General features: G+C 43.7%; 1 protein-coding gene across 5 annotated transcripts in view; it reads right to left on the bottom strand.

Moving 5' to 3' along the window:
• Nucleotides 1-26,056, bottom strand: part of LOC101405780 (transmembrane protein 272) — a 122,661-nt gene that overhangs the window by 59,056 nt on the left and 37,549 nt on the right. For all 5 annotated transcript variants that reach the window (XM_087436101.1, XM_087436099.1, XM_087436102.1 and 2 more), the window contains exon 2: nucleotides 6,645-6,725. In XM_087436101.1, coding sequence (XP_087292227.1) covers nucleotides 6,645-6,702 — 58 coding nt within the window. In that variant the 5' untranslated portion in view covers nucleotides 6,703-6,725. The remainder of the gene's footprint in view (nucleotides 1-6,644; nucleotides 6,726-26,056) is intronic.

The raw sequence follows: 26,056 nt of genomic DNA on the forward strand, positions 1-26,056 counted from the left end.
ACTGCTATGCATTTGAGTTTATTAAGGACCGATTCCAATGTGGCTCAGAGTGCTGCATTCTGGTTTCTGATCAAATGAGTTTCTGTCTGTCAGTTTGAAAGAGCTGAGTGAAAGAGCTAAATCAAGTGAGTCCCAGAGGAGAAAGTAATTCAGAATTAGAGCAATGGTGGGAGGATATTAGAATCGAGAGGTTGGAGCCAAAGCATTCTTTATGCCACAAACACAGATAAACTGATTCTTGGCTTATTGAAGATTGAGAAAAGAGCGAGCCCCGGAAGGTACCCTTGTCAGGATGGTGTTTGGATCAGCCAGCTCAGGATTCTTGCTCACATCTTGAAGTGGGTTTCACTATGCTGCTCTCACCATCGTTGCTTAAAAACATATTAGCACCCAGCTATGGGTCAAAATGGGTAGCCAGAAGTATTCAAAGCATTTTTAAAGGGGGTAATCTCGGTAGGAAAAGTGGGTTGCTTTTAGCTTAGTCTGTTCTCAAGGATCTCCAGAACCTGTTTCCTATGAATAGCAAGTGTATCCTCTGCTCTCTTGTTAAAGTTAAATGGTTCAATGTGGAAACTGAGACCAGGACCCAATAGTTTTCCTCTGCAACACCACCTTTCAAGGCTTCCACTGAAAGTTGAAGTTGCAAGTTGCCTCCTAGGAGGCAACTGGCAAAGGGCGCAGGAGGAGAATCAAACTAAACTCTGCTTTCCAAACTGACCTCTCCACCTCCCTGTGTCTGTAAAGGCACCACAACCTGTCACCTAGGCCACTTCTGCCTCTCCTGGTACATCCTGATTCTGTCTCTATCTCATCTTTCCCAACTGCCCCTCTTCCCCATCCCTCCATCAGCACCTCGCATCACCCTCTCACCTGACCTACTCCACAGCCACCCACTGGACCCCAGAGGTAACGGTCAAGGTGAATTTGCATGGGGTGGTATTTGTTTAGCACTTAACCTGCTTCAAACAGGGATGAACGTCATCACAGATATTCATCCTTTCATTCTCACATTCGACAAAGGTTTGGGGAGACGCAAAATGGGCATGATGAGCCTCGCCAACACAGACTTCACAACCTCACCAGAGAGGTGAGCTGAGTACCCAAGAGGCAACACAAGCTGGTGTGCGAAAGGGGCCACCAGAGGTGCGTGATTAGGTAAGGAAGCCCAGAGGAGGAAAGAGTCCCGAAGAAACCAAAGAGGCTTCCAGAAGAAGGTGACGTTGGCACTGGGTGTTGATGGATGGGTAGAGTTTTGACAGGCCAAGTTGTGGGGAGATGGCTTTTCAGTCAAAGGGAAAATCCTAGAGGAAACAAAAGATTCAAGAAAGAAAAGCTCACAGTGGTTTGGAGGGAGTGATGAATAATCAAATTCAGCTGAGCATAGGTCATCCCTAATAGACAAATGTAAGATAAGATTGGGACGAGATATTGAGAATAGAGGGTGTTTCCACTCTGCATCAGGGCATTTGGATCTTATTAGGAAGATAAAGGGACTTGTAGGATTTGGAGCTGGAAAGTGACATAATCAAAGTCAAACCACTGGGAAAAGGATGGGAGCAAAGGAGTGGTGATGTATGTGGAGAGAGCAGTGAGGAGGCTGATATGTAATTGAGCCTGGAGAGCAATCACGAGGTGTGGAGGGGGCAGGGCTTGAGTACCAGTTGGATGTGGTAATGAAGGAAAGAAAGGAGTAAAAATGACTCAACTGCGGTGCTTGGATGATGATAATGGTGGTGGCACTGACAGAAATGTGAGGGACGGAAAGAGGAGGAGCTTTGGGGAAATGACATGTGTTTGGTTCAGAATTCACTGCATTTAATGTGCCGGCTGAACCTACAGGAATCTGGGAGTCCAGAACTCCAGGATTTTTTTGTGTGTGTGTGAGGAAGATTAGCCCTGAGCTAACATCTGTTGCCAATCCTTTTTTTTTGTTTTTGTTTTTTTTTTTTTTTGCTGAGGAAGATTGGCTCTGGGCTAACATCCATGCCCATCTTCCTCTACTTTATATGGCACCCACCACAGCATGGCTTAATGAGTGGTGTGTAGGTCTGCGCCTGGGATCCGAACCTATGAACCCTGGGCCACCGAAGCAGAGTGTGCGAAATTACCCACTACACCACCAGGCCAGCCCCCAGAACTCCAGGATTTTCTAAAACCACCTCCATTGCCCACTTTCTTGACTTTCCAAAGGTTCAAGACTTTCACCCATCCATGTAACAGAATGAGTTACCTGGAAGTATTGGGCCAATGGGTGTTAAAATCTATATCTCTGATCTCTGACAAGAGATGGCAATGTTGTGCCTCTTGGAGCCCCCTGAGAGCAATCCCATGGGATTGTTCCAAGGGAAAGGGATGGAGGAAAGTGCCGCAGAAGGGGAGGGACAGTGGAGGGGGGAGGGAGGGAGGAATGGAGCTCTTTGATGGAACCCATGGTTGGTGGCCCCTTTACTTGCAGCATCCAGAGGGAATTGCTACAAGGGGCACCTAGGGAGGAGGCACCAGGCCCCAGGCTCGTAAAGACCCCAACATGCCAAGCTTGCCCCTGGTGCTGGCCCCATGGCAAGGACAGAGGGTACTGCTGTGCGGTGTGTGCAGGAAACGGGCCTGGGTGAGGCTAGGGGTGAGTGAAGGTGGAAATCCGTCTCACCTGGAAGAAAGAATGCCCTTTTCTTCAACAAGGCACTGTCTGCTCCTAAGCTGTGTGTCCTTGAGGCCACCCTGCCAGGAGGGCACCTTTTTTAAGTTGCACAAAAGGTCTGTTTAGGCTCATAATGGCCTTGCCCAGAGAGCAGGAGCATTCCCTGCCCCGACACCCCAAAAGAGGCAAACACAACCCCCCAACTCCCACAGCCTGAATTCTCACGTGACCACAACGTCCAAGATTGATTTTCTGGCTGGTCTGGCAAGTAGGAACTTGAAGTCAATTAATTTTATCTAGAAGGGGAGAAGTTTTAAAGTTTTAAAAGTACATTAAAAATAAAATAATGTGCTATTTCTCCTAGTCATAATTGTAGAGTAAAATTGCTGCTCTACATTCAGTATGTTGAGATGCATGAGCCTCTTTCCACCTTGCTGCAGGGCTGCAAACACCGAGGGTCGCAGTTCTCCGGGTCCAGTCTCAGGGTGGAAGGCCTCTCCCCCAGTTCCTCCTCAGCCTGGACTTTGCTGGGCCCTTTTTCGGCTGCTGTCTCCATGTGGAGCTAAAGAGGGCTTCCCAGGACGCTCTGACAGGTGCAGATGACCTGGGCTCACTGCGCTGGGTGCATTTAATTGTTATTAATGCCAGCTGTGCCAGCTGGAGGCTGGCTGCACACACCGCACCTGTGGTCATCAAGATTTCATTGCTTCCCAGTTATTAAATTGATCCTCTAGGCCAGTGTCAGGGCACAGGGAGGCAAATGAACCCCAGCAGAGTGGACTTGATGGAAAGAACATATAAGATGGAAGGCTGATGGTCAGGGCTGGGCAGTGGCCCAGGAGAGCTCTGGAAAGCTCTTCCAGGTAGCTCTGTGGGGTCTGAGGCAATGACAGAGACTGCCCTGTTCCCTTGACAGATGGACAGATGGACGGATCACTCCTCTGAGGCCTCAAACTGCCCCACCGCCACTACCACTTAGCTAACTTCACATGTGGATAGGGACCAGCCACAAATCAACCTAAGGAGATATCTGAAGATGGTTCTTAAAATACCACTTTCTTTCTAATTACATAAGTATGTAGTACTTTATAGGAAATGTGAAAAATTAGAAAACCATATAGAAGAAAATTTAAAAGTCATTCAAAGGGAAAACACTCTGGTGTATACGCCTCTAGTGTAGCATTTTAAGAAATTTGGGATAAGACCAGGGAGGCTTTTTTCCAGTCTAAATTCTAAAAGGAATGTTAATTAGTAAAATTCTTACACATTCAGAAGGGTAGAGAGTAACAGAGCAAACATTCAGGTATCTACCACTCAGTTTTCTGTCTGCATGCTTTTTGTTTTAAGTTTCTAAACTTTGTAGTTCGAAATAATCCCAGTGTGTATTTCCTAAGGATAGGGATATTCTCTTATATAACTTTAGTACAGTTGGCAACTTCTTAAATTCACATTGATATAATACTTTAATCTACCATCCATATTCCAATTTTGTTGGCCTAATAGAGTCCTTGGATCCAGTGTAGGGTCAGATACTGCATTTCATCATCATATCTTCTAAGCCCCCTTGATTCTAGAACATTTCCATAGCCTTTTTTTGTTTTACGTGACGCTGACATTTTTGAAGAATACAGTTGTTATGGACTGAATGTTTGTGTCTTCCCTAAATTCATGTTGAAACTCTACCCCCAATGTAATGGTATTAGGAGGTGTGCCCTTTGGGAGGTAATTAGCATTAGATGAAGTCAGGAGGGTGGAGTCCTCATGATGGAATCAGTTCCCCCATAAGAGACACGAGAGAGCTTGCTTTCTCTCTGCTCTCCACCATGTGAAGATACAATGAGAAGTCAGCAGTCTGCAACCTGGAAGAACCCTGCCACGCTGGCACCCTGATCTCAGACTTCTAGCCTCCGGAACCATGAGAAATAAATTCCTATTGTTTATAAGCCACCCAGTCTACGGTAAGTTGTTATAGCAGCCCAAACAGACTAAGACAACAATCCTCTCCACTCGTTTTTAATAGAACATCCCTCACTTTGGGTTTGTCAGATGTTTCCTTGTGTTTGGATTAAGGTTCTGCATTCTTAGCTGGATTACTGCAGGGGTGATGGCCATCTGTCCTTCATTGGTGATGTTAATTTTGAACCCCAGTCAAAGTTTTTCCCAATTTTTCCACTGCATAATTATTCCTTTTTTCTCTCTTCCAACCAAAAAGGAGTCTGTGGGAAGATTCTAAGACAATGCAAACATCTGCTGGTCATCAAAATTTTCTCTTAGGTTTAGCAGCCACTGATGATTCTTGCCTAATCCAATCTTTACCTGAGGGGGCAGGTGGGAGGAAGGAGAGCTCTGGGCCAAAAAATGCATTTTGGAAGGCCCAGGGGACAAAGAGAACCCTTTTTAGGTTTTAGGGTGTTTTTAGAGAAGCTAAACTGTTTTTGTCTGGCTGCATTTTCCAGGGTGAGAAGGGAAAGAAGAAATGACACAAGAGATGAACGGGTCAGCTCCCAAAGGATCTTTCAAGTGATCTGAAGCTCATACTTTCTTCTTTGGGAATGAGGAGTCACTGAGCAGGGAGGAACCTCCCTGGCCATGGGTGGAGGATGCACTGAGGGGACTGGACAGGAGCCACTTAGGAGGCCTGGCCATAGTCCAGGCTGAAGATGAAGTTGTTCACAAAACAAGGGGCAAAAGCTCAGGGATCAAGGAGACCACAGACCTCAGGGCCAACAACAGTTTTCTGTCACCTTTCAAGGGCACTTGAGTTGATGACAGAGAACAGGGGATTTCCTGTGCAGCCAGGAAACATCCCTTTCTCTGGGAAACCCTGAAAGTAATACTTCCTCTCTTGCCAACTTGGTGTCACCATCAGGGCTCTCATTGCATGAATAGGTAGGACATGTGTGGCATGGGGAGTTCATTTCAGGAGGATGTCTCCTCTCCCTGAGGGCGGTGAACCTGCCTAGGTATTTTCATCCCAGCACCATCCCACACCACAGTAGGTGTGCTCCAGAGGTGAAGGGGGAGGCAGCCTCCAGAGCCATTCCAGGGAGTAACAAGTGCCTGAGGAGGATGAGACGCGGTCTGGACACATCAGCTGGAGGAGAAGCTTGTATCTAGGAGCTGGTGATTCATTCATTCACCATTTGTCATCCAGTGGACAATTATGTGCTCCTACTATGTGCCAGCTGCTATTGGAGGTGCTGGGGATGCAGCAGTGAACGAGACATCCTGGGAGGAGCGAGAGGTGGGGAGTTGGTGATAGTGCCTGGGCATCAACATTTCACTACCATAGTAGCCAGGCACCCATCCATCATCCCCTTGTTCTCCTGACCCCTCTCCCTAGTCCGTTCTACTCACTGGCTGCTATTTCCTGATAGTACTGCTCTACGATTAGCTGCTTACAAGGTTCCCTTTATTCACGTTTCACCTGTATAAAAGTTAGACCCCACATCTCACCACGAGGTAGACGCTTTCATCCCAAGGAGCCCAAGGCTTGGGATTTGCTTTTAGGATATTCCAAATGCCATGATAGACTGGGCTTTCGGTATTGTGGTCCAGCCCCTTGGGAGACAAAGGTGTCCACGTCACCCCAGCAGGTGATGGTGAGGGAAAGTCCGATTTGTCAAGGAGCGGGGGGGGGGGGGGATGAGGGAGAGCCACCCCAAATCCAAATCCAGTGGTTTCACATCTCCCTGTCACACGTCCCAGCTCCGCTGCCATTACACATTGGTTGTACCGGTCACTCCATTCACTCAAACATTTTTTGAATGCATATTACATTGAAAACACATCTTGTGTACCATGGAAAGCTAAAGATTAATAAGTAAGGAGTAGAACTAGAAGGTATCAATGGAAGGCAGGATACTGTCCTCCCCAGCTCTACCCTGGGGCTACCTTGAGCCAAATACAGGCCATCCACAGGGCTCAATTTGGGCTTTAATAAGTCATGTGATCCAAGAGCCCCAAATCCTTCAAAACTAGGGCATTTCTCAGAGCTGTGACTCACCATTGCTGGCGATCTTAAAAATGCACCGATGACTTGCCTTCTCCAGACCTCCTGGCATTGCTCTTGCTCACTGACAACATTCTGGGGATCAAACATAATTTTTTAGAAAGGCTGTGACAGGATTTACTCAGCACCAACTAACTACCTCCGTGCATGTCACCTGCACCTACAGGGTGGCCTCAGTCAGCCTGGGATGCTGGGAGCCAGCTTCAGCACTGTTCTATCTGCAGGTGTGGCCTTGTTAGCTATTATCAGGTGGAGAGAGCACTCCTTCACAGATGAGGGAATCAAGCTCAGAGAGCTTAAGAGGCTTGCCCACTGATGCCCAGCTGGGAAGACACAGGGTCTGGACGGCAACATAATAATAGCTATCACTTACTGAGCAATTGCTACGTGCCAGGTGTTGTGTTAGCTCTTTATATACATCATCTTATATCTAATCTCCACAACAATCCTATCTGGGAAGTAGTATTAACTCTGTTTTACAGATGGAGCCTCGGATACTCAGAAAGGTTAAGATTTGCTCTAAAGCCAGAGAGGGCAACTGATAGAGCCCACATTTGGCCCAGGTACGTTGACAGAGCTGGAGTCCTGCTTACTTCTGCACACACGTGGCTGCTCTCCATTATAACACCACTCTGAGAGCCAGAGGAGGAACGGTAACCATGGACTTGACGACAGCAGCCCGGACCAAGACCCAAGAGATCTGGATACCCATTCCAGCTTCACAGTGGACTTGCTATGGCCTGAGCGAGTTGACACTGCAAGAAAGGTCTTCCCTTCCTTGGAAGAAATATCCATAAATTTCTAAATACACAACAAAAATCCAGTGAATCAAGTAGGACAGCAAATTCTCCTGCCCAGGGAAATGAGGTAGCCCTGTAAAGGCATTAAGTGGGGGGGTGTGCCTCTGTCCCTTTGCCCCAGTGCCTGGGTATGGGCAGTTCTAAAATTTTCTACCATTTTGTTACTTGGGAGCATTCAGCTCCTGTGGGGGCTGGCTGATCCAGACAGGATCTGGGGCAAACATCCTTACTTCATATACAAAATCTCTCCAGGAACCTGTCCTGAATAGGTGCAGCTCCATTTGCCAGCAGATTTTAAAAAGTCATCGTTGCTAGTACTGCAGAGGTTTGCAGGCCAGGGGACCGCAGCATCGTGGCAGTTGTGGCTGCAGGTCCTCCCGGGTGGAAAGACTTTAGTGCCTGGGGAACTGGCGGTGACAGGAGGGTATTTGTGGTGCAGGACAGAGGTGGAAATGATGACTAAGAAGGAGAGCACACTGCCCGAAGCTGTTGTTCACTGTGATTTACTCTACTGCCTTCGCTCAGCAAGGCTCTGCTGGCAGGAGGCCACCCTGGCAGGCAGCTCTTTCTCTGGCAGCTTCTCTCTCCCGCTGATTCTCTGCTAACTCGCAGGCAGGGTGATTTAGCCAGAGCTTTTGGCTCCCGGGATTAGAATGAGGTATGGGGCTTTGATTTCCCATTACTGTGCTTCCGGGACATGTCACACTCGAAACCTGGCTTGGTATCTGCAGGCTCCCCTTTTACGGCAAGGAGGAGTCACCGTGATGGGAAGTGGGTCGGTCTCAAACCAGAGGCATTGCACCCCTGCCCGCCCACGTTTTCCACGTGTTACCTCACTTCACACACACCCCCTCCCCCATTCCCCAGGAGGCAGGCATGCCCCACTCTACAGAGAGAACTGAGATTCAGATAGTTCTTGTGTTCAAAGCCACCCGGCTAGTGAGTGGTAGTAAGGGGATTTGAAATGAGACCTCCATGACTCTATTTGAAATCTGTCTCTGTGACTTCCAAGCCCACAGTCTCTCCTCCTCACCACAGAGCAGGAGTAAAGGGGAAGAAACCTAGAAAGGAAAGGCTTCCCAAAGTGAGTCAGGGACTGCAAGGAGATCGGTGTGTGCCTTCCCCATCAGTCCTGCAGATGCACCATCTTATTTCACCAGATAAGGAGTATTATCTCCATTTTACAGATGAGGAAACTGAGGGGCAGAAGAGTTAAGAACTAGTCCAGGGTCACACAGTTAGATTGAAACTGAGGTGTCTTAAGATCTGCCAAACTTGTGATGCCTGCTCTCTCTCTCCCAGGACTGACTTTGATAGTTCTGATTGCAGTGAGACAATAGGACACAAAGCAGCAGAGCTGGTGTCCTTACACACAGGAAATCAGGAAAGCTGCAGCCCTGAGTAAACAACAGCCTCCTTCCACATCATTTACTTGGCTTTTCATGGAGAGACATGAGGTTAGACCAGTTCTCTGGCCTGATGGGGTTTGCCAGTTGCATGCCCTTTTGTTGAACACAAAGGAGGCCCCCAGTCATGGACAACTGGTTACTGAGTGAATTACAGGTTTATTGTTGGTGTCCACACTTACTGAGTGAGTGTGGGTAAGGGGTGCCACATAAGCTAAGCCACTTACAACCCCATCTAGCAAAACAGCCACCCTGTACCCAAGGACGAGCCCAGTTATCTAAAAGGGCAGGAGGGGTTACAGCCCAGCAGGGCTCCTAAGGGTCTTTCCCAACCTGGAGGGACGGTTCCTTTCCTCACCCTTCTGAGGTACAGAACAGGTGTGCCTCACATGATGACACGAAGTGCTTGCTCTGGGACAGTCTCATCATCCGTATCCTCTGGGGTGTCCAAGGGGAGAGAAACCATGCTCACTCTGTCCCTGACAACATCAGTGAACATGTCACCAGTCCCTACATGCCTCTCTTCCTGTCTCAGCTCCAGATGTCCTGTGTCCCTGCCCTCTCGGACAACCCCTCTGGAATTTTAGAACGTGTGAACTTCAATAACACAGGCCCTAGGTACCATGGATGCAGTATGTAAACAACATTTAGAAGCTGGTGGAATTTCTTCTCAGGGGTTGGTGTGGACTTCACATCCAGCCAGTATGTGAAAAATGATACCTCATTTTTCTCCTAGGACAAAGAAGGGAAATAAGAGACAGAGGAGAAATAAGGCCAAACTGTTTATACTGATGTCGTGGAGTTGCCACAGATTTATAAATTTCCCTTGAAACAACATATTAAAGTGTTCCTATCATACCTACAACCCAAGAAATTCCAGTTTTTAAATCTACAGCAGCTTTGTGGAAACCATCTGTATTTGTCTGTGTCACATCATAACAACACGAACATTTGTACCTTGGGCCACTAACTGGGGTAAGAGGCATATGCTTTAGTTTCCTGTGAACCTTGAGGAATGATGTCCCACAATGAAAAGTAATGTGGGGACGCATAGAGAATTTTTTAAAATTCAAATATCCTGAATTAACTGATCTGCAAATAATGGCAGAAATATCAATTTACAAAAATCAATGATATCCTTACTGATAACAATATTAGACCCGACGAGGTGGCATCCACCAGAACAAACCAACACAAGGTACAGCTATTAGATCCATTTTATAAATAAGGCAATTCTTATTCCTTCAAGCCCTTTATTTTCATAAACTGGCAAGATGGATGAGAACTAAAAAAAGAATGAGCTGCTAATTCTGTCATGCCTTAAAGAATATTCCCTAAGAGACAGGTGGCCATGACATTGGAACTGAGTTTTGGCACCCAGCCAGAAAGAGAAGATGGAATTCCTGTGTCAAGTCCCAAACCCTGGCCCACAAACTTTGTAAGTTGTGTTCAACTTCACTGATAAAGAATGAAATGCTAATGAAAATAACCATGAGGTATCACTTTTTACTTATCAGACTGGCAAAGATTAAACAGTTTAGGATTTTGGTGAGGGGGAAGGAAGCAGAGCTAAGGACACATTGTTGCGGGAACAAAAAAGGATGCCACTTCCTTGATAGGCACAACCTATCACAACCAGAGTGGGCAGGGTGATGTGTACAGTACAATTTCATTCATGTAAAAAAATGTCTACATGGACACATAAACGCATAGGAAAAGATGGAAGCATACGCGCCAAACCATGGTTAATACCCGTTACCTGCGGAGGGAGGCGCTGGGAGACAGGGCCATGCGGGTGGGGTCAGAGGAAAGCATTGGAGGCAGGAGCAGAAAGTATTTCCATTTCTATTTTATACTCCCATACTGCTTTACTTTTTTCCCCCATGAGCAGGTTTTACTTTTATAATCTAAAACATTTAAGAAGTATTATTTGAAAGGAAGCATAGTTAAATCGTTTCTCCAAATTCCAGAGATAAAAAGTAACTTGTAGGGACACAGATAAGCAGGAATAAGTCACCTAAGAGGAGAAACAAAAAGGGGAGATACGATGGGACGGCAGTGGGGAAATATTCTTTCCCTCTTTCGAAATATTTTTGTTAAAATTATGAAAGTAAACTAACAAAAAAAAAATAGATCATAGAGAAAAAAGACCTTTTGTCATTGTAAACAACTGCAGAACGCCTAGCCCAACAACTCTTAGGATTTTGGAGCTTTTCTTTCAAATATGTGTATATGTATATGTACACACACACACACACACACACACATTTTGTATTCATCAGGCACATTAAATTAACACTTCGCCTTTTGACATAAGTATTCTTTTTGTTACTATGTGGCCTTCAAAGCCATCATTTTAACAGTTCTATCACATTCCACAGAGCAAGATATACTATACAATACCTAACCATATCTTGTTAGATATTTACTTATAATTTTTCACTATTTTGACTAATCCTGAGACATATCTTTCCATGAACATTGCTTCTTTTCATGCATTAGATAGTTCTCTTAGAATAAATAATTAGATATGGGATTATAGAATTAAAAAGTGTGAGCAATTTTTTAGCTTTGGGGATAAAATTAATTTCCAAAGGAGTTGTATCCATTTCCAGTGCCACTGGCGATATATGAGAGTGCTAGTTTCACCACAATCTAGCCAGGATTGGCTATTAGAAAGACTAAAGACTAAAGCATTTTTATTACTTTAATAAGCAAAAATGGAATTTAACTATTATTTTAATTTACATTTTTGATTACCAGTGATAATACACATTCTTTCATTGCTTGTTTTCTGGTTGTATGTTCCCCTTTGTGAATTACTTTTTATGATCTTTGATATGGATTTATTTCAATTCAAAGCAAAAACAAATATCTTTTGAATGCCAAGCCCACAAAAAAAGCTGCAATTTGAGAAAATGGCAGTGATTCTGCTTTTTTATTCACAGAACTTATTGTGTGAATTTATAGATTCAAATCTGCCATAAAAGATTTATTCACTATTCCAACTGCACGCTCCCCCTAGCTCTTCAAATGGAAGCTCTTCTAAGAGATGGCGGGTCCCTCAAATATAGGAGACGCTCAATAGAGTGGATCCATGCTAATTATGGTGGTAAGGACAATATTAGTCAATTTCTAAACTTTCTAAGTACTAAGAAAATGAAAACTTTTGTTACTTAGTAGAAAGTTTTTTTATTTGGTAGAAATCTGAAACAGGAAGAAATTGAGGCAGTGGGCTCCGCAGTACCTTCTCTCTAGTTTGCATAAACAGTGACTTAGAAATCTACCCTTGGGCCGGCTCCGTGGCTTAGCGGTTAAGTGCGCGCGCTCTGATGCTGGCGGCCCAGGTTCGGATCCCGGGAGCGCCCCGAGGCACCACTTCTCCGTCCAACGCGAGGCCGAGTCCCACGTACAGCAACTAGAAGGATGTGAACCTATGACATACAACTATCTACTGGGGCTTTGGGGGGAAAAACTGAATAAATAAAATCTTTAAATCCTGATCCCTTTAAAAAAAAAAAAAAAAAAAAGAAATCTACCCTTGTGTACAACACTGGGGATTGTTTGTCTCACATTTGCTTCTGTGTCAATAAGAGTAGTGATAATAGCCCCTGTTGCTTCCTCCCCTAGAAGTTTAGTGATAATAAAGGGCCGGAAGGAATTAATTGATAATAACTGCCCAATGACATTCTTAACACACTTTCCACTTTCAATCCAGTTGGTGTACCCCAGTGGTCCTCAGCCAGGGGCGACTGTGCCTCTCAGGGCACGTTTGGCAACGTCTAGAGACATTTTTGATTGTCACGACTGGGGTGGGGGTGGAGGCTAGTGTCTAGTGGATAGAATCCAGGGATGCTGCTAAACATCCTACAAAGAACCGGGCAGCCCTCCCACCACAAAGAGTTATCTGGTCCAAAATGTCAATAGTTCCGAGTTTGAGAAACTCTTTCATATGTGTCTAACATTCTCAGTTTTAGTGTTCAAATTTATAAAATGCTACTTTATTTTAACCCTCTGATGTGTGTCATAAATCAACAGCGAATCTGTATCTATAGGTGTCTAAGTTTTTGTTAACATTTAGCCCTGGGTCAGTATTTGGCATTACTTATTTTCACCCCAAAGCTCCAACCTGAAGCAAGAACACAGCTTTGTCTTGGTGACTGTGTTGTTAGTGACTGACTCGGTAAATTTAACTGTTTATTCCTAATTTAGATGGGAAGGGGACCCCAACCCATTGCTTGGTTTTGAATAACATTGAATGTTAAACATTAACCATCTCCATACCTACCTGTTCCAGATGTTAACCAGGATCACTGAATATTTCCAACAAATGTTTCGGGTGCTCAGGAAACAAATCCTTTATTATCTGTAGCTCTCTATGTATCCTATGCTCCATTTCGTCTCCTAACTATTCCATCATGCATGAATTCAGTGGAGGTTATTGCATACCTACTGTGTGTCAGAGTGATCCCACCCCCTCCTTAGCGCCCTTCAGTGTTCTGTTCCTACGAAATGGCAAATGTACCTCCTTTGAGCTCTACCACACTTTTATAATGACCAAGTCAAGACCACCTGCTCAGAGACCCACAGGTGATCCCCTCTCACCGCCCTGCAGTTAAGAAGTTGTTTCTAACCGTCCAGCATAACTTGCCTTCATCCTATAGTTCATTGCTCCTCGACGACTATTCCCTCCACGAGAAAAACCATTTTCTTTAGACGCAATGAAGATGAACGTTTTCTTTCCCTCCACACAATTAAGAAAAGCGCTTCCACAGGCACTAATTTTCTTTCTCGGAAGCTACATCAGCACATTGTCATCTTCCTCTGAATGATTCCGAGAAACCATCTGCGAGGAGTATTTCTCCAACCTGAAAGGCTGCACGGGGCTGTCCTGACTCACCTTTTGAGCTGACGAAAGAGCCAGCTCCAGAACCGGGCAAAACTCAGCCACACTGGGGTCCCGGGGTCCAGGTCTACATCTGTGGGGCTTCTCTTCCCTTGCTGTTCCCCCTCCCTGTCCCGTGCATTCTTTCTGTTTCTCGCTTTGGGTGTCTCTCCTGTAGCATGACAGCAACTCCTGGCTTTTCCCTCCGAGAGGCGGATGATCCGCCTTTCCTACCCCCACGTGTGGGTAAGCTACACCCCCACCGCCAGCTTTAATACCTGGAGTATTTCCCAGGGCCGGAAGGGGGCAGCAGAGCAAGCCCGGGAAGCTTTTGAAAGGTGGGCTGTTACAATTTAGTGCTGAAGTTATAATTTAGTGGAGTTGTAAATTAGTGCTGGAAATACTTCAGTTCAGTTTCTTAGCTTTAGTGCAGGCCTGTCTGGCGAGCCTCCTCCTTCTTCTTTCTCTTCTTACATGCTTGGTGGCCCGTAAGGAAGAGTCCCCTACACAGTTCAGGTAACGAGGGTGAAGGTCCTCAAAGCGGGTTTAGGACGTTAAGAGGCGCCTTAAGTGCTTGAGGATTGCCGTGTAGAAAAGAGATGAAACCTATTCAGTGTCACTCCAGACACTAATCTGAGACAGAGAATGGAGGTGAGGGAGGCAGAATTGTGCCCAGCATAATTTACTTTCTAATAGTGGCTGTCTTCGACCTGAAGCAGGCTACTTCAGGAAGCTATGTTGCCTGTTGAAAGTAAGCATCAAGCAGCTGAAGTTCTCAACTGTTAATTTCTATCAAGTGCCTGAGACTCTTTATTAAAATGCAGATTGCTGCCCCAACTCCCAAAGATTCTGAATCTGTAGGTCTGGGCTTGGGCCCAAGAATCTGCTAAGTCCTGCTAAGTTTCCTGTAGGTGCTTCATGGATCACTTTGAGAAGCAGCGAAGGAAAGGATGGTATAGGAGGTGACTTGAATCTTCCCTCGAGTGTCTGGCCACACCTCCCCCTGAGCAAGTTGAGTGGGGTGATTGTGAGCAAGGAGGGCAGGGCCTTAAGGCTTCCAGACCCCACCATCATAGCCTTCAGGTGGCTACAGAAGGAGGTAGCCCTTTTAGAGCAGGTTTCAGCCCCGGGGTCAAAACAGACGAAATTTCACGTGATAGGGCAGTCCTCCTAGGAGGTGAGCGAAGGAAGGAATACTGGCTGGTCAATCAGTACTTTCCAGGTGGCCTTGTAGACTCAGCAAAGGGTCAAAGAATATTTGCCCTAAACCAGACAATAGATAAGTACAGAAATAGAGGGATTTTTTGGAAAAGCAGGAGTCCTTGGAAAGTGATTATGACGCTTGAAGGCTAGATGGTAGTAATAATAAGAATATCTGTATCACTTGAGAAAACAGAGGGAATTTAGTATGAAGAATTAGTTACAAAAGTGATGGAAGAGCAGAGAAGTTGAACAGAAGGTGTGGTAGATGGGTTGGTGGGCAACAGAGATTAGCAACAGACAGCAGAAGCAGCTAGTATTGGAAATGATTGGAAAACCACTGTTGGAAATGCTGCCCAAAGCAAGGAGGTGCCATTAGTATCCCCATTCCACAGATGAGTAGAGTGAGGGACAGAGAGATTAAGTAACTACCCAAGGTCACATAGCTACTAAATGTATAATGAATTTACACTCAAGCAATGCGATCCAGAGTCCATGCTCTTGACCGCTGCACTTATTGCCATATGAATAGAGGCCATATTGGGGGAAATGTTAGTAGAATTGAGTTAAAAGTTGAATTGAGAGTATAAATTTTATTATGCATGTTGTTACATGTAAGCCTTGAGGTGGCCTACAAAATGAGGCCCTGCTGGTAAAAGTGAGTTCAAATAGTGGAACAAATAGTGCTTACTCCAAGCCAGATACTATGAGTAAAAGGATTATTTCATAAAATCCAATGTATCCCGTAAGGAATTTTAATTTAATGAGTTAATGAGTATATGCCTGAGTTTAATTACAAAGGAGTCTGTGAGTTAATGAGGGTCTGCCTGACTTCCTAATGGAAGCCATAGAAGTGAAGGGAGGGATTAAAGTTGGCCAAAGACCAAGTTGTGCAGCACATAAGGAGAGGACCAGTCCACACTGACTCGCCTGTTCACAGTGTTCATTCCCACTCTCCTCCCCCAGATTGTGCAAGAGGTTGTCTTTCATTGTGTGTTATTCTCAAATAAATTAGTTCTGTGTAACCATTTGCATTCTTTTCATGCTTTCCTTGGAGAACTTTCCGTTCTGATGTCACTCTTCTATTTGAGTCACTTTTTCTATATTTACCATCTACTAATCCTGGCAGCTTCCTAATTTGGGAGAAAATGTTCAGGGTTCCTCACTTCAACTTCCACCTGAATCAGAAAATATTTTCCATAGACATTTTCTTTTCCTTTTTACTTTTCTCAGCGTTATAATTTCCCTGAAGATAATTTAAGAAAAAGTGAAGCTGACTGAGTCCTGAACCAGTTCATAGTCAGAAGAAGAATGAAAAGACAGTCAAACCCTGACCCATGCTACAACCTGGATGAAACTTGAGGATATTATGCTAAGTGACATAAGCCAGTCACAACAGGACAAATACTGTATGATTCCACTTATTTGAAGTACTTAGAGCAGTCAAATTCATAGAGCCAGAAAGTAGAATGGTGGCGGCCAGGGGCTGAGGGGAGGAGGCAATGGGGAGTTTTTGTTTAATGGGCACAATTTCAGTTTTGCAAGATGAAAAAGTTCTGGAAATGGATGGTGGTGATGGTTGCATAACATTGTGAATGTACTTAACTCTACTGAACTAGGTAGGCACTTAAAAATGGTTAAGATGATAAACTTTGTTATGTATATTTTACTGTAATTTTATAAATAAACAAACAAATAAATTCCTGGGTCTAGGAGAAAAAAAACGTCAACCTCTACAATTCTAAGGGTCCTGTGGAACTGGGCAGTTGTCCAGGGTGCTCCGGGAAAATATCGGGGTGTCCTTGAGCCCCGGTTTCAGTGGTCCCAGGGGCTCTGGGGAGGACGTGAGGACATGCCCCTGTAGATTGGTTCCTCACTCCCTGTAAGGTTTCCAGCCTCACCCTTTCTACTCAGTTGTAGTTGGCGCCTTAGAGTGGGCTTGAGGGAGAGCAGTAATACCTGTCTTCATGTCCCTAGTCCTGGTTGCTCAGTCCAGGAGGGTCTCAGCGTCCCCAGGGACGTGTGTCAGGGTTGGGAAAATGCACGGCACCACCTATTAGGGGTTCTCTTCCCCGCTCCCTCCTCCTCCTCCCATCTCTCAGCCTTTCCCTGAGACCCTGGCCTCTCATAAGAAACAGTTGCCCAGTGGCTTCAGCTCCAGCCCCAGAAGCTGCGTCTCTCTCCTCACCTGGAATCTCGAGGCCAAAGAGATTGGGTGAGGCTCCTGATCTTTCTCACGTATTTATTTTCCCAGATTACTTTTTTTAAGGCAATTCAGTCAACTTTCCCCAGGGGAAAAAATCCTCTGATAATTTTGTTCAAGATTGCATTAAATTTATAAATAAATTTGGAGAGAACTGGCCTTCTATGCTTATTTTTTCTGATTGTTATCAATTCTAAAATTTTAAGTTGGTTCTCTCTCTCTCTTTTAGGTGTAAAGTCAAATCATCTGAAAATATTGATGGTTTTATCCCTTCGTGTCTAATTATTTATTCCTCTTGTTTTATTTCCTAATACATTGGCTGTCATTCATAAAATGGTGAATGCTGCCCACTTTGTCCCGTTCTTGATTTTAATAATGTTTTCAGAAATGATCTTTTTAAATGTTTAAAAACTGGACAAGGGCCCTGACCAATCAGAATGGAAGCACCAACCAATCGGAACAGATGACCACTGTAAACAATTGGTACAGCTAAATCAACGTGCAGTGACACACACGATAGGCACGTAGTAAGCCCTGAGTGTTTTATCATCAAGCATGATGTTGTTTGTTGATTTGTAATGGATTTAAAATATTTTTTTTTTTTGTGAGGAAGATCAGCCCTGAGCTAACATCCATGCCAATCCTCTTCTTTTTGCTGAGGAAGACTGGCCCTGAGCTAACATCTATTGCCAATCCGCCTCCTTTTTATTTTTTCCTCCAAAGCCCCAGTAGATAGTTGTATGTCATAGTTGCACATCCTTCTAGTTGCTGTATGTGGGACGCGGCCTCAGCATGGCCGGAGAAGCGGTGTGTCGGTGTGCGCCCAGGATCCGAACCCGGGCCACCAGTAGTGGAGCTAAGCCACGGGGCCGGCCCCCTAAAATTTTTTTTTTTTTTTTTTTTTTTTATTATTTATTTTATTTTTTCCCCCCAAAGCCCCAGTAGATAGTTGTATGTCATAGCTGCACATCCTTCTAGTTGCTGTATGTGGGACTCGGCCTCAGGATGGACGGAGAAGTGGTACCTCGATGCGCACCCGGGATCCGAACCCGGGCCACCAGCATCGTAGCGCACGCACTTAACCACCAAGCCACAGGGCCGGCCCCTAAAATAATATTTTAATTCTTATTGTACCAAGAACTTTTTTCAGGATAGAGTCAAGAGTCTTCATAACTTGGTGTCAGTCTATCTTTCTAGTCTTCTACTTCTCAACATGCCTCAGCAGCCACCCGCCTGCTCATAATCCTGCAGCAACTGCCCAGCATCAACGGGGTGCTGGCCAGTCACACAAAACAAGGGCTTCAGGGTCCCAGCGCTTCATTCCTTCCCCTGGGCTGCTCTCTGTCAACTCTTCCCACTAGCAGCCTGGAAAACCACCCAGCTTTCAGGACTCAGCCCAGACATCCTTTCTGAAGTCTTCCTCAACTATCTCCTGCTTTCTACGCACCTCCAATCAAGGCAGAGTTGGCCCCTTTCTCCTTTGTGCACCCCCAGTGGATCCTGGACACACTTCCAGGGTGATGCCTTTCACACTGCATTTGTATTTGGTTGTTTCCATTTTGTCTCCATTTGTGTATGGGGAGCTCCTCTACCCTTAACATGGAGTCAGTGCAGGGTGTGGTGCTTAATTAGCACTCAATAAATATTTGTTGAATGAATGAGTGAATCTCACTCTGAGCATGAAGATTTATTATGTAAAAGTGATATAATATTTTTGAAAATGTTAAATTGATGCATTTTCATTCCCCTTCACTTATGATGCCAGGGTGAAGAGGCGAGCAAGCATCACTGGTCTGATTATTGCCACGTAACTGTTCCAAGCTAAGTGGTGTAAAACAACAAAGATCATTTGTTATTATTACATCTCTCAGTTCTGGGGGTTGACCGGGCTTGCCAGACAGATGGTGGCTGGGGTTGCAGTCATCCGCAGGCTTCCTCACTCACATGTATGGTGGTGGCTGGTGCTAGCTGTGGCTGGGACCTCAGCTGGGGCTGTCGGCCGGAACACTATATGTGGCCTCTCCATGTGCCCTGGGCTTCTTCACAGCATGGCGGCTAGGATTTAAGAGTTCATGTACTGAGAGAGGGAGAACCAGAGGAAACTGTATCACTTTTATGATCTAGCCTCAGAAACAGTGGTTTGCTGGTAAATGTTTAACAACCAGCTCTGTGTGTGTGTGTGTGTGTGTGTGTGAGAGACTATAACATTTGCTGGCTTCTGTGATATCAATAACGCCACTGCGGCTGTTTTCAGGCTACTGACATGACTTCGTTGCGCGTGGAGTTGAAAAGAGATGCGCACTCTCACTCTCTAGCTGGTAGCAAGGGCTCCAGCACACTACTGCTCAGCAGTCACATAGCATCACTTTCTCTGTGCTCTGTTGGTTGAAGCAATCTAAACATCCGCCCAGGTTCAAGGGGAGGAGATGGACTTTGCCTGTTGACTGAGGATTGGCGAGGTCACAGTGTAAGAAGAGCGTATGAGATGAGAGATCTTGTTAAGGCCTTCTTTGGAAAATTCAATCTGCCACAACCACCAAGAACAAAGAGATCCAAAGGAATGCACGGAGAAAAGTGTGATGTAAAGAAAGTCCCTAAAAGACAGGCAGATGAGTAAAAGTCTTTCCTCCACTGGAAGGAAATGGAAGGGGAAGGCAAGAGCGAAACCTCTTCTGGAATAAAAAATACAGTGAGGAGAAGCAAAAGAATAGAAACCACAGATATGCAGAGAGAAAATCTGCAAGTAGAGATCTTTTCTCCTGCTTTCTATTTGAAACTCTGAGAGTAGAACATTCATTCACTCAACAACTACAGTATATGTATTATGTGCCAGACACTGTTCTAAGCGCTTGAATGAAACAGTAAACAAAACAGAAATCCCTACTGTACTAGTTTGCTATGGCTGCCATAACAAAGTATCATAGACTGGGTGGCTTAAACAACAGAAATTTATTTTTTGCACAGTGCTGGAGGCTAGGAGTCCAAAATCAAGATGTTGTCAGGTTTGTTTCTTCTGAGGTCTCTCTCTTCAGCTTGTAGATGGCCATCATCTCCCACCTGTGTCTTCACATGGTCTTTCCTTTGTACATGTTTGTGTCCTAATTTACTCTTATAAAAACATCAGTCATATTGGATTAGGGTCAACCGTAATGACCTCATTTTAACTTCACCGTCTTTAAAGACCCCATCTCCAAATACAGTCACATTCTGAGGTACTGGGGAGTTAGGACTTCAACATATGAAGTTTGGGGGAAACAGCTCACTCCATAACGCCTGCTTTCATAGAGGTTATATTCTAGGATCTCCCATGTTGACTTTTTACCAACATCACATGGCTGTGGCCATGGAAATGGTGGCATGGAATGCCCAGGGGGAAGCCTGTAGGCATTGGCCTGGACTTCAAGGTGGGATCAACTCTGTGGAACAGTTCGTGCTCCCAGCTTTCCATTGGATCAGGCTGTTGCTGGTCTCCCGCTGAGATGCGTCCTCACATAGCTTTTCCCCTGCCCTTTCCTGCTTCCCTCATTCTCCTTCTCCCAAGAGCCCTCCCCCAATAGATCTCAGGTGCAGCTTCTAGAGAACCTTACATATGTAAGACAGTCACATTGCATTACATCAAGAGTCACATAATATCTGGTTGACCCGCACTTCATGATGTTAAACTAACCTCTGGATAAAGACAGCCTGATCCCTCCATCATACAATGATATATTTCACTTAGACGTAGAATTTACGTGGTGTTATCTGGGACAATACAAATGTCTAGTTCCTCATCAACCATTAATCTAGTGGTTTTAAAGACAATGGATAATCTTGCCAAATCAATCATTTAATTAGGAATGTGAAATAGTGGTTTCTTTCTGTCTGTAATCAATTTATTCTCATCCTTTGGTCATTTATCTATTGGGCTGTTTATCTTTTTCTGCTTGATTTCAGAAGCTCTTTGTAAAATGGGCCCTGCAAATATAGAAGGAACAAAGCGAAGTCCCTGTCTTCACAAGGCCAACTTCCCGTGAACGGTTCCTTTCTATGACTGGTACTGCAAGAAGGAATTCTCTTCTTTGAGTACAGACTGAAACCATGGGTAGCAATGATTGATTATGTTGTCACTGTCTTCATCTGTGAGCAATTTTCCAGTTTGACCTACTCTTCCAGGAAAATAATCTATATTCCTAATGGAATAAATCAATTTCCAAAAATAGGGGAATGTGCACTCTTGCAGTTATTAAAAATTATGCTCTCAGAAATATTTAAAGAAATGGGGAAATGTTTTTTTTTTTTTTTTTAAAGATTTTATTTATTTATTTTTCCTCCAAAGCCCCAGTACATAGTTGTCTGTCATAGCTGCACATCCTTCTAGTTGCTGTATGTGGGATGCGGCCTCAGCATGGCTGGAGGAGTGGTGCCTCGGTGCGCACCCGGGATCCGAACCCGAGCCGCCGGCAGTGAAGCGCACGCACTTAACCGCTAAGCCACGGGGCCGGCCCAAGGGGAAATGTTTATGATATATTATTACATGAAAAAGCAAGACACAAAACAGTATGCACAGCATAAAACCAATTGTGTAGAATGTATCTAGCCATAAGCGTAGGAAAAAGGTTGGAAGACTATACCCCAAATGTTTACAGTGGTTGCCTCTGAGTATTGGGATTATGAATGATTTTAATTTTCTTCTTCATCCTTTCTCTATTTCCTAATATTTTTTACAATGAACATGTATTGCTTTGAAAATTGGCAAGAATGATAGTACTATTTTTTTTAAATAATAGTATTGAACAAAATTAAACTAAACTTTCTGTTTTGAATGAACAGGAGCTGTTGATTTGGTGCAAAGTGGGGGGGGCTAGGGAAAAGTTTATCTTTTTCAATTCTGTGAGCTCATTGATGTTGAGGATCAACTTATTTTCAGTACTCTATTCACATTTAGCAATAATAATTTCATTCGCTATTTCCTCCAGAAACTATAAGATTTATTTGGAATAACAAACTTTTTATGAATCATGAATCACTGAGGATCCCAAGGTTTCATGTAAGAATACTTCACCCACTTATCTAAACCAACTCCATCTCTACTTCAAATTTCTAATCAGTGCATGGTCACTCTCTTAGTCTTGTCCCTACTTCCTCCATCTTCAACCCATGCAACCATTTGATCACCTATTGAGTCTTTCTTTGAAATATTTCTTGTAGCTATCCATTTCTCTCTGACTCCCCAGCTACAATACTAGTCGTGACTCAGACTATCTGCTGCCTCCATTATTACAGCAACAGTCTGTGTTAGAGAGGTATGTGCTCTGAGCAAAACTGCATGGGTTCAAATGTGGGCTCTACTTTTGTATGGCCTAAGGCAAGTTTCTTAACTTCTCTATGCATTTCTTTCCTCATTTGTAAAATGGAGATAACAATAATATCTAATTTGTTGTGAGGAAATATATGTAAAAGCACTTAAAACAGTAACTGGGCACATAGTAAATGATCAATAAAGACTAGCTATTTTAATTCTATAATTAATTTATTTGCCACTACTTTGGGCTTTTTGGCCAGGTCAACATTCTTAAGTTCCATCACATCACTCCGTTGGTTATAAGCCTCTGTATGAGTTTTGCATTGGGCAGTGGCTGACTAGGTTGTTTTGGACAACATGTCCTGCTAGAAACAACTAGAAATGCTGGAAATCTCAGAGATGACTAGTCAGGGAGAATTCCTGAGACCAAGATCTGAACAAGGAATAAAGTCAGTAGCAGTGAGTTCCATTTGAAGCTGATTTCAAAAGTGAAAGCAGTGAATGAGAAGCCAAAAATTTTGAGCAGAAGTTTCAGCAATATAAAGGAGCCTAGCGACATAAAATTGGAGCTAAGGATGTATCAGGGAAGAGAAGTTCTGGAAAACATCACAAGCCTTTTTTTTAGAGTAAGAGTCAACTGAAGAAGCATGTCTCACAGAGAGGGAAGCCCAGTTTAGAATCATTTCAATTCCTGATTGGAATAAGTAATTAGCTTCTAGCCTCTCTGCCTACCAAAAGCAAAAATAAATACCTTTGGAAGAAGACATCATCATGTAGAGCCTCAGAATATTGGCAGTCAATAAAAATAACCAGTCAGATAAGAGAACAAATTTGGACAGAAAACCAAGAAAGAAAAACAGACAATAAGACCTGAAACTGTGAAAGTTCTAGAAGAAAACATAGGCAGTACGCTCTTCGACATCGGTCTTAGCAACATCTTTTCAAACACCACATCTGACCAGGCAAGAGAAACAATAGAAAAAATAAACAAATGGGACTACATCAAACTAAAAAGCTTCTGCACAGCAAAGGAAACCATCAACAAAATGAAAAGACAACCTAACAATTGGGAGAAGATATTTGCAAACCATACATCTGATAAGGGCTTAATCTCCAAAATATATAAAGAACTCGTGCATCTCAACAACAAAAACTACCAACCCAATTAAAAATGGGCAAAAGACCTGAACAGACATTTCTCCAAAGAAGATATACAGATGGCCAACAGACACATGAAAAGATGTTCAAAATCACTAACTATCAGGGAAATGCAAATCAAAACTACAATGAGATATCACCTCACGCCCGTCAGAATGGCTATAATTAACAAGACAGGAAACAACATGTGTTGGAGAGGTTGTGGAGAGAAGGGAACTCTCATACACTGCTGGTGGGAGTGCAAACTGGTGCAGCCACTATGGAAAACAGTATGGAGATTCCTCAAAAATCAACGATAGAACTACCATATGATCCAGCTATTCCACTGTTGGGTATTTATCCAAAGAACTTGAAAACACCAATTTGCAAAGGTACATGCACCCCTGTGTTCATTGCAGCCTTATTCACGATATCCAAGACTTGGAAGCAACCTAAGTGCCCATCAAGGGACGAATGGATAAAGAAGCTGTGGTATATATACACAATGGAATACTACTCAGCCATAAGAAACGATGAAATCCAGCCATTTGTGACAACATGGATGGACATTGAGGGTATAATGCAAAGTGAAATAAGTCAGAGGGAGAAGGTCAAATACCGTATGATTTCCTTCATTAAGCAGTAGATAATAACAACAATAAACAAACACATAGGGACAGAGATTGGATTGGTGGTTACCAGAGGGGAAGGGGGGAGGGAGGAGGGTGAAAGGGATAATTCGGCACATGTGTGTGGTGATGGGTTGTAATTAGTATTTGGGTGGTGAACATGATGTAATCTATGCAGAAATAGAAGTACAATGATGTACACCTGAAATTTTTACAATGTTATAAACCAATGTTACTGCAATAAACAAAAAATTAAAAAAAAAAAAAAAAAAAAGAAAAACAGACAATAGAAAGAGATCCACAGAAGATCCAGCTCTTGAATAATAACACATAGACTTTGAAATAACTATTATTAATATGTTCATGGAATTAAAAATCAATATGGATAAATTTGGCACAAAAAAACTGAAAACTATATAAAATAATCAAATGGATATTCTAGACGTGAACAAAATTCAGTAACAAAAATTAAAGACTGAATGAATAAGTTAAACAGCAGATTGGACATAGTTGAAGAAACAATAGTGAACCGGAAGATAGGACAGTAGAAAACATACAGACTTAAGCACAGAGACAAAAGAATGGAGAATATAGAAAAGAACATAGGAAATATAAGGAATCCAGTGACAATGTTTAACATATACATTATTGAAAATGGGAGAGAGAAGAAATTGAGAAGAAATATTTTAAATGGCCAAGAATGTCCTAAAACTGATGAAAATCATTAAGATACAAGAAGTGCTTCACATTCCAAGCATGACATTACAAAGTAAAGCATATTTAATCACACAAAATAAAACTGTTAAAGACCAAAGGCAAAGTCTTAACAGCAGCTAAAGTAGGAAAAGCATACTACTTTTTAAAAATGGAAGCCAGAACTGAAAGAAAATAACAACTAACCTAAAATTATCTAACTAGTGGAAATATTTTGAAAATGAAGGCAAATGGGATCATAAAAGATTGTATATCTGAATAAGAAAACAAAGGCACTACTGTTTGAATTTCAGTGTTGTGTAGCACCAAAGTACATTTTCTGTCTTTCTATTAAAAACTGAAAGCCACAGGTCCAGCCCCGTGGGGTAGTGGTTAAATTTGGTGTGCTCTGCTTCAGCGGCCCAGGTTTGCAGGTTCGGATCCCTGGCACAGACTACATACCACTCATCAGCCATGCTGTGGCAGTGACCCACATACAAAATAGAGGAAGATTGGCACAGATGTTAGCTCAGGGCTAATCTTCCTCAGCAAAACAACAACAACAACAACAAAAACTGAGAGCCAATGTTATGATAATACAAATTCATCAGACAAAAATGTTGATTTTGTCATCAGTATGTTTACGGAGATTAAAATTCATTTCTTATATATGTTTCGAAATCCTATTACCATGAAGTACTTAATACTGTGAAGAAGGGCCGGCCCTGTGGCTTGGTGGTTAAGTGCGCGCGCTGCGATGCTGGCGGCCCGGGTTCGGATCCCGGGTGCGCATCGAGGCACCACTTCTCTGTCCATCCTGAGGCCGAGTCCCACATACAGCAACTAGAAGGGTGTGCAGCTGTGACATACAACTATCTACTGGGGCTTTGGGGGCAAAAAATAAAAAATAAATAAATAAATAAAATCTTTAAGGGGCCGGCCCCGTGGCGTAGCAGTTAAGTGCGTGCACTTAGCTGCTGGCAGCCCAGGTTCGGATCCCGGGCGTGCACCGACGCACCGGTTGTCAGGCCATGTTGTGGCAGCGTCCCACACAAAGTGGAGGAAGATGGGCATGGATGTTAGCTCAGGGCCAATCTTCCTCAGCAAAAAGAGGAGGACTGGCATGGATGTTAGCTCAGGGCTGATCTTCCTCACAAAAAAAAAAAAAA

This window comes from Ceratotherium simum, chromosome 10, assembly GCF_057802395.1.
Source record: "Ceratotherium simum simum isolate JZ-2026a chromosome 10, ASM5780239v1, whole genome shotgun sequence".
Lineage (NCBI taxonomy): Eukaryota > Metazoa > Chordata > Mammalia > Perissodactyla > Rhinocerotidae > Ceratotherium > Ceratotherium simum.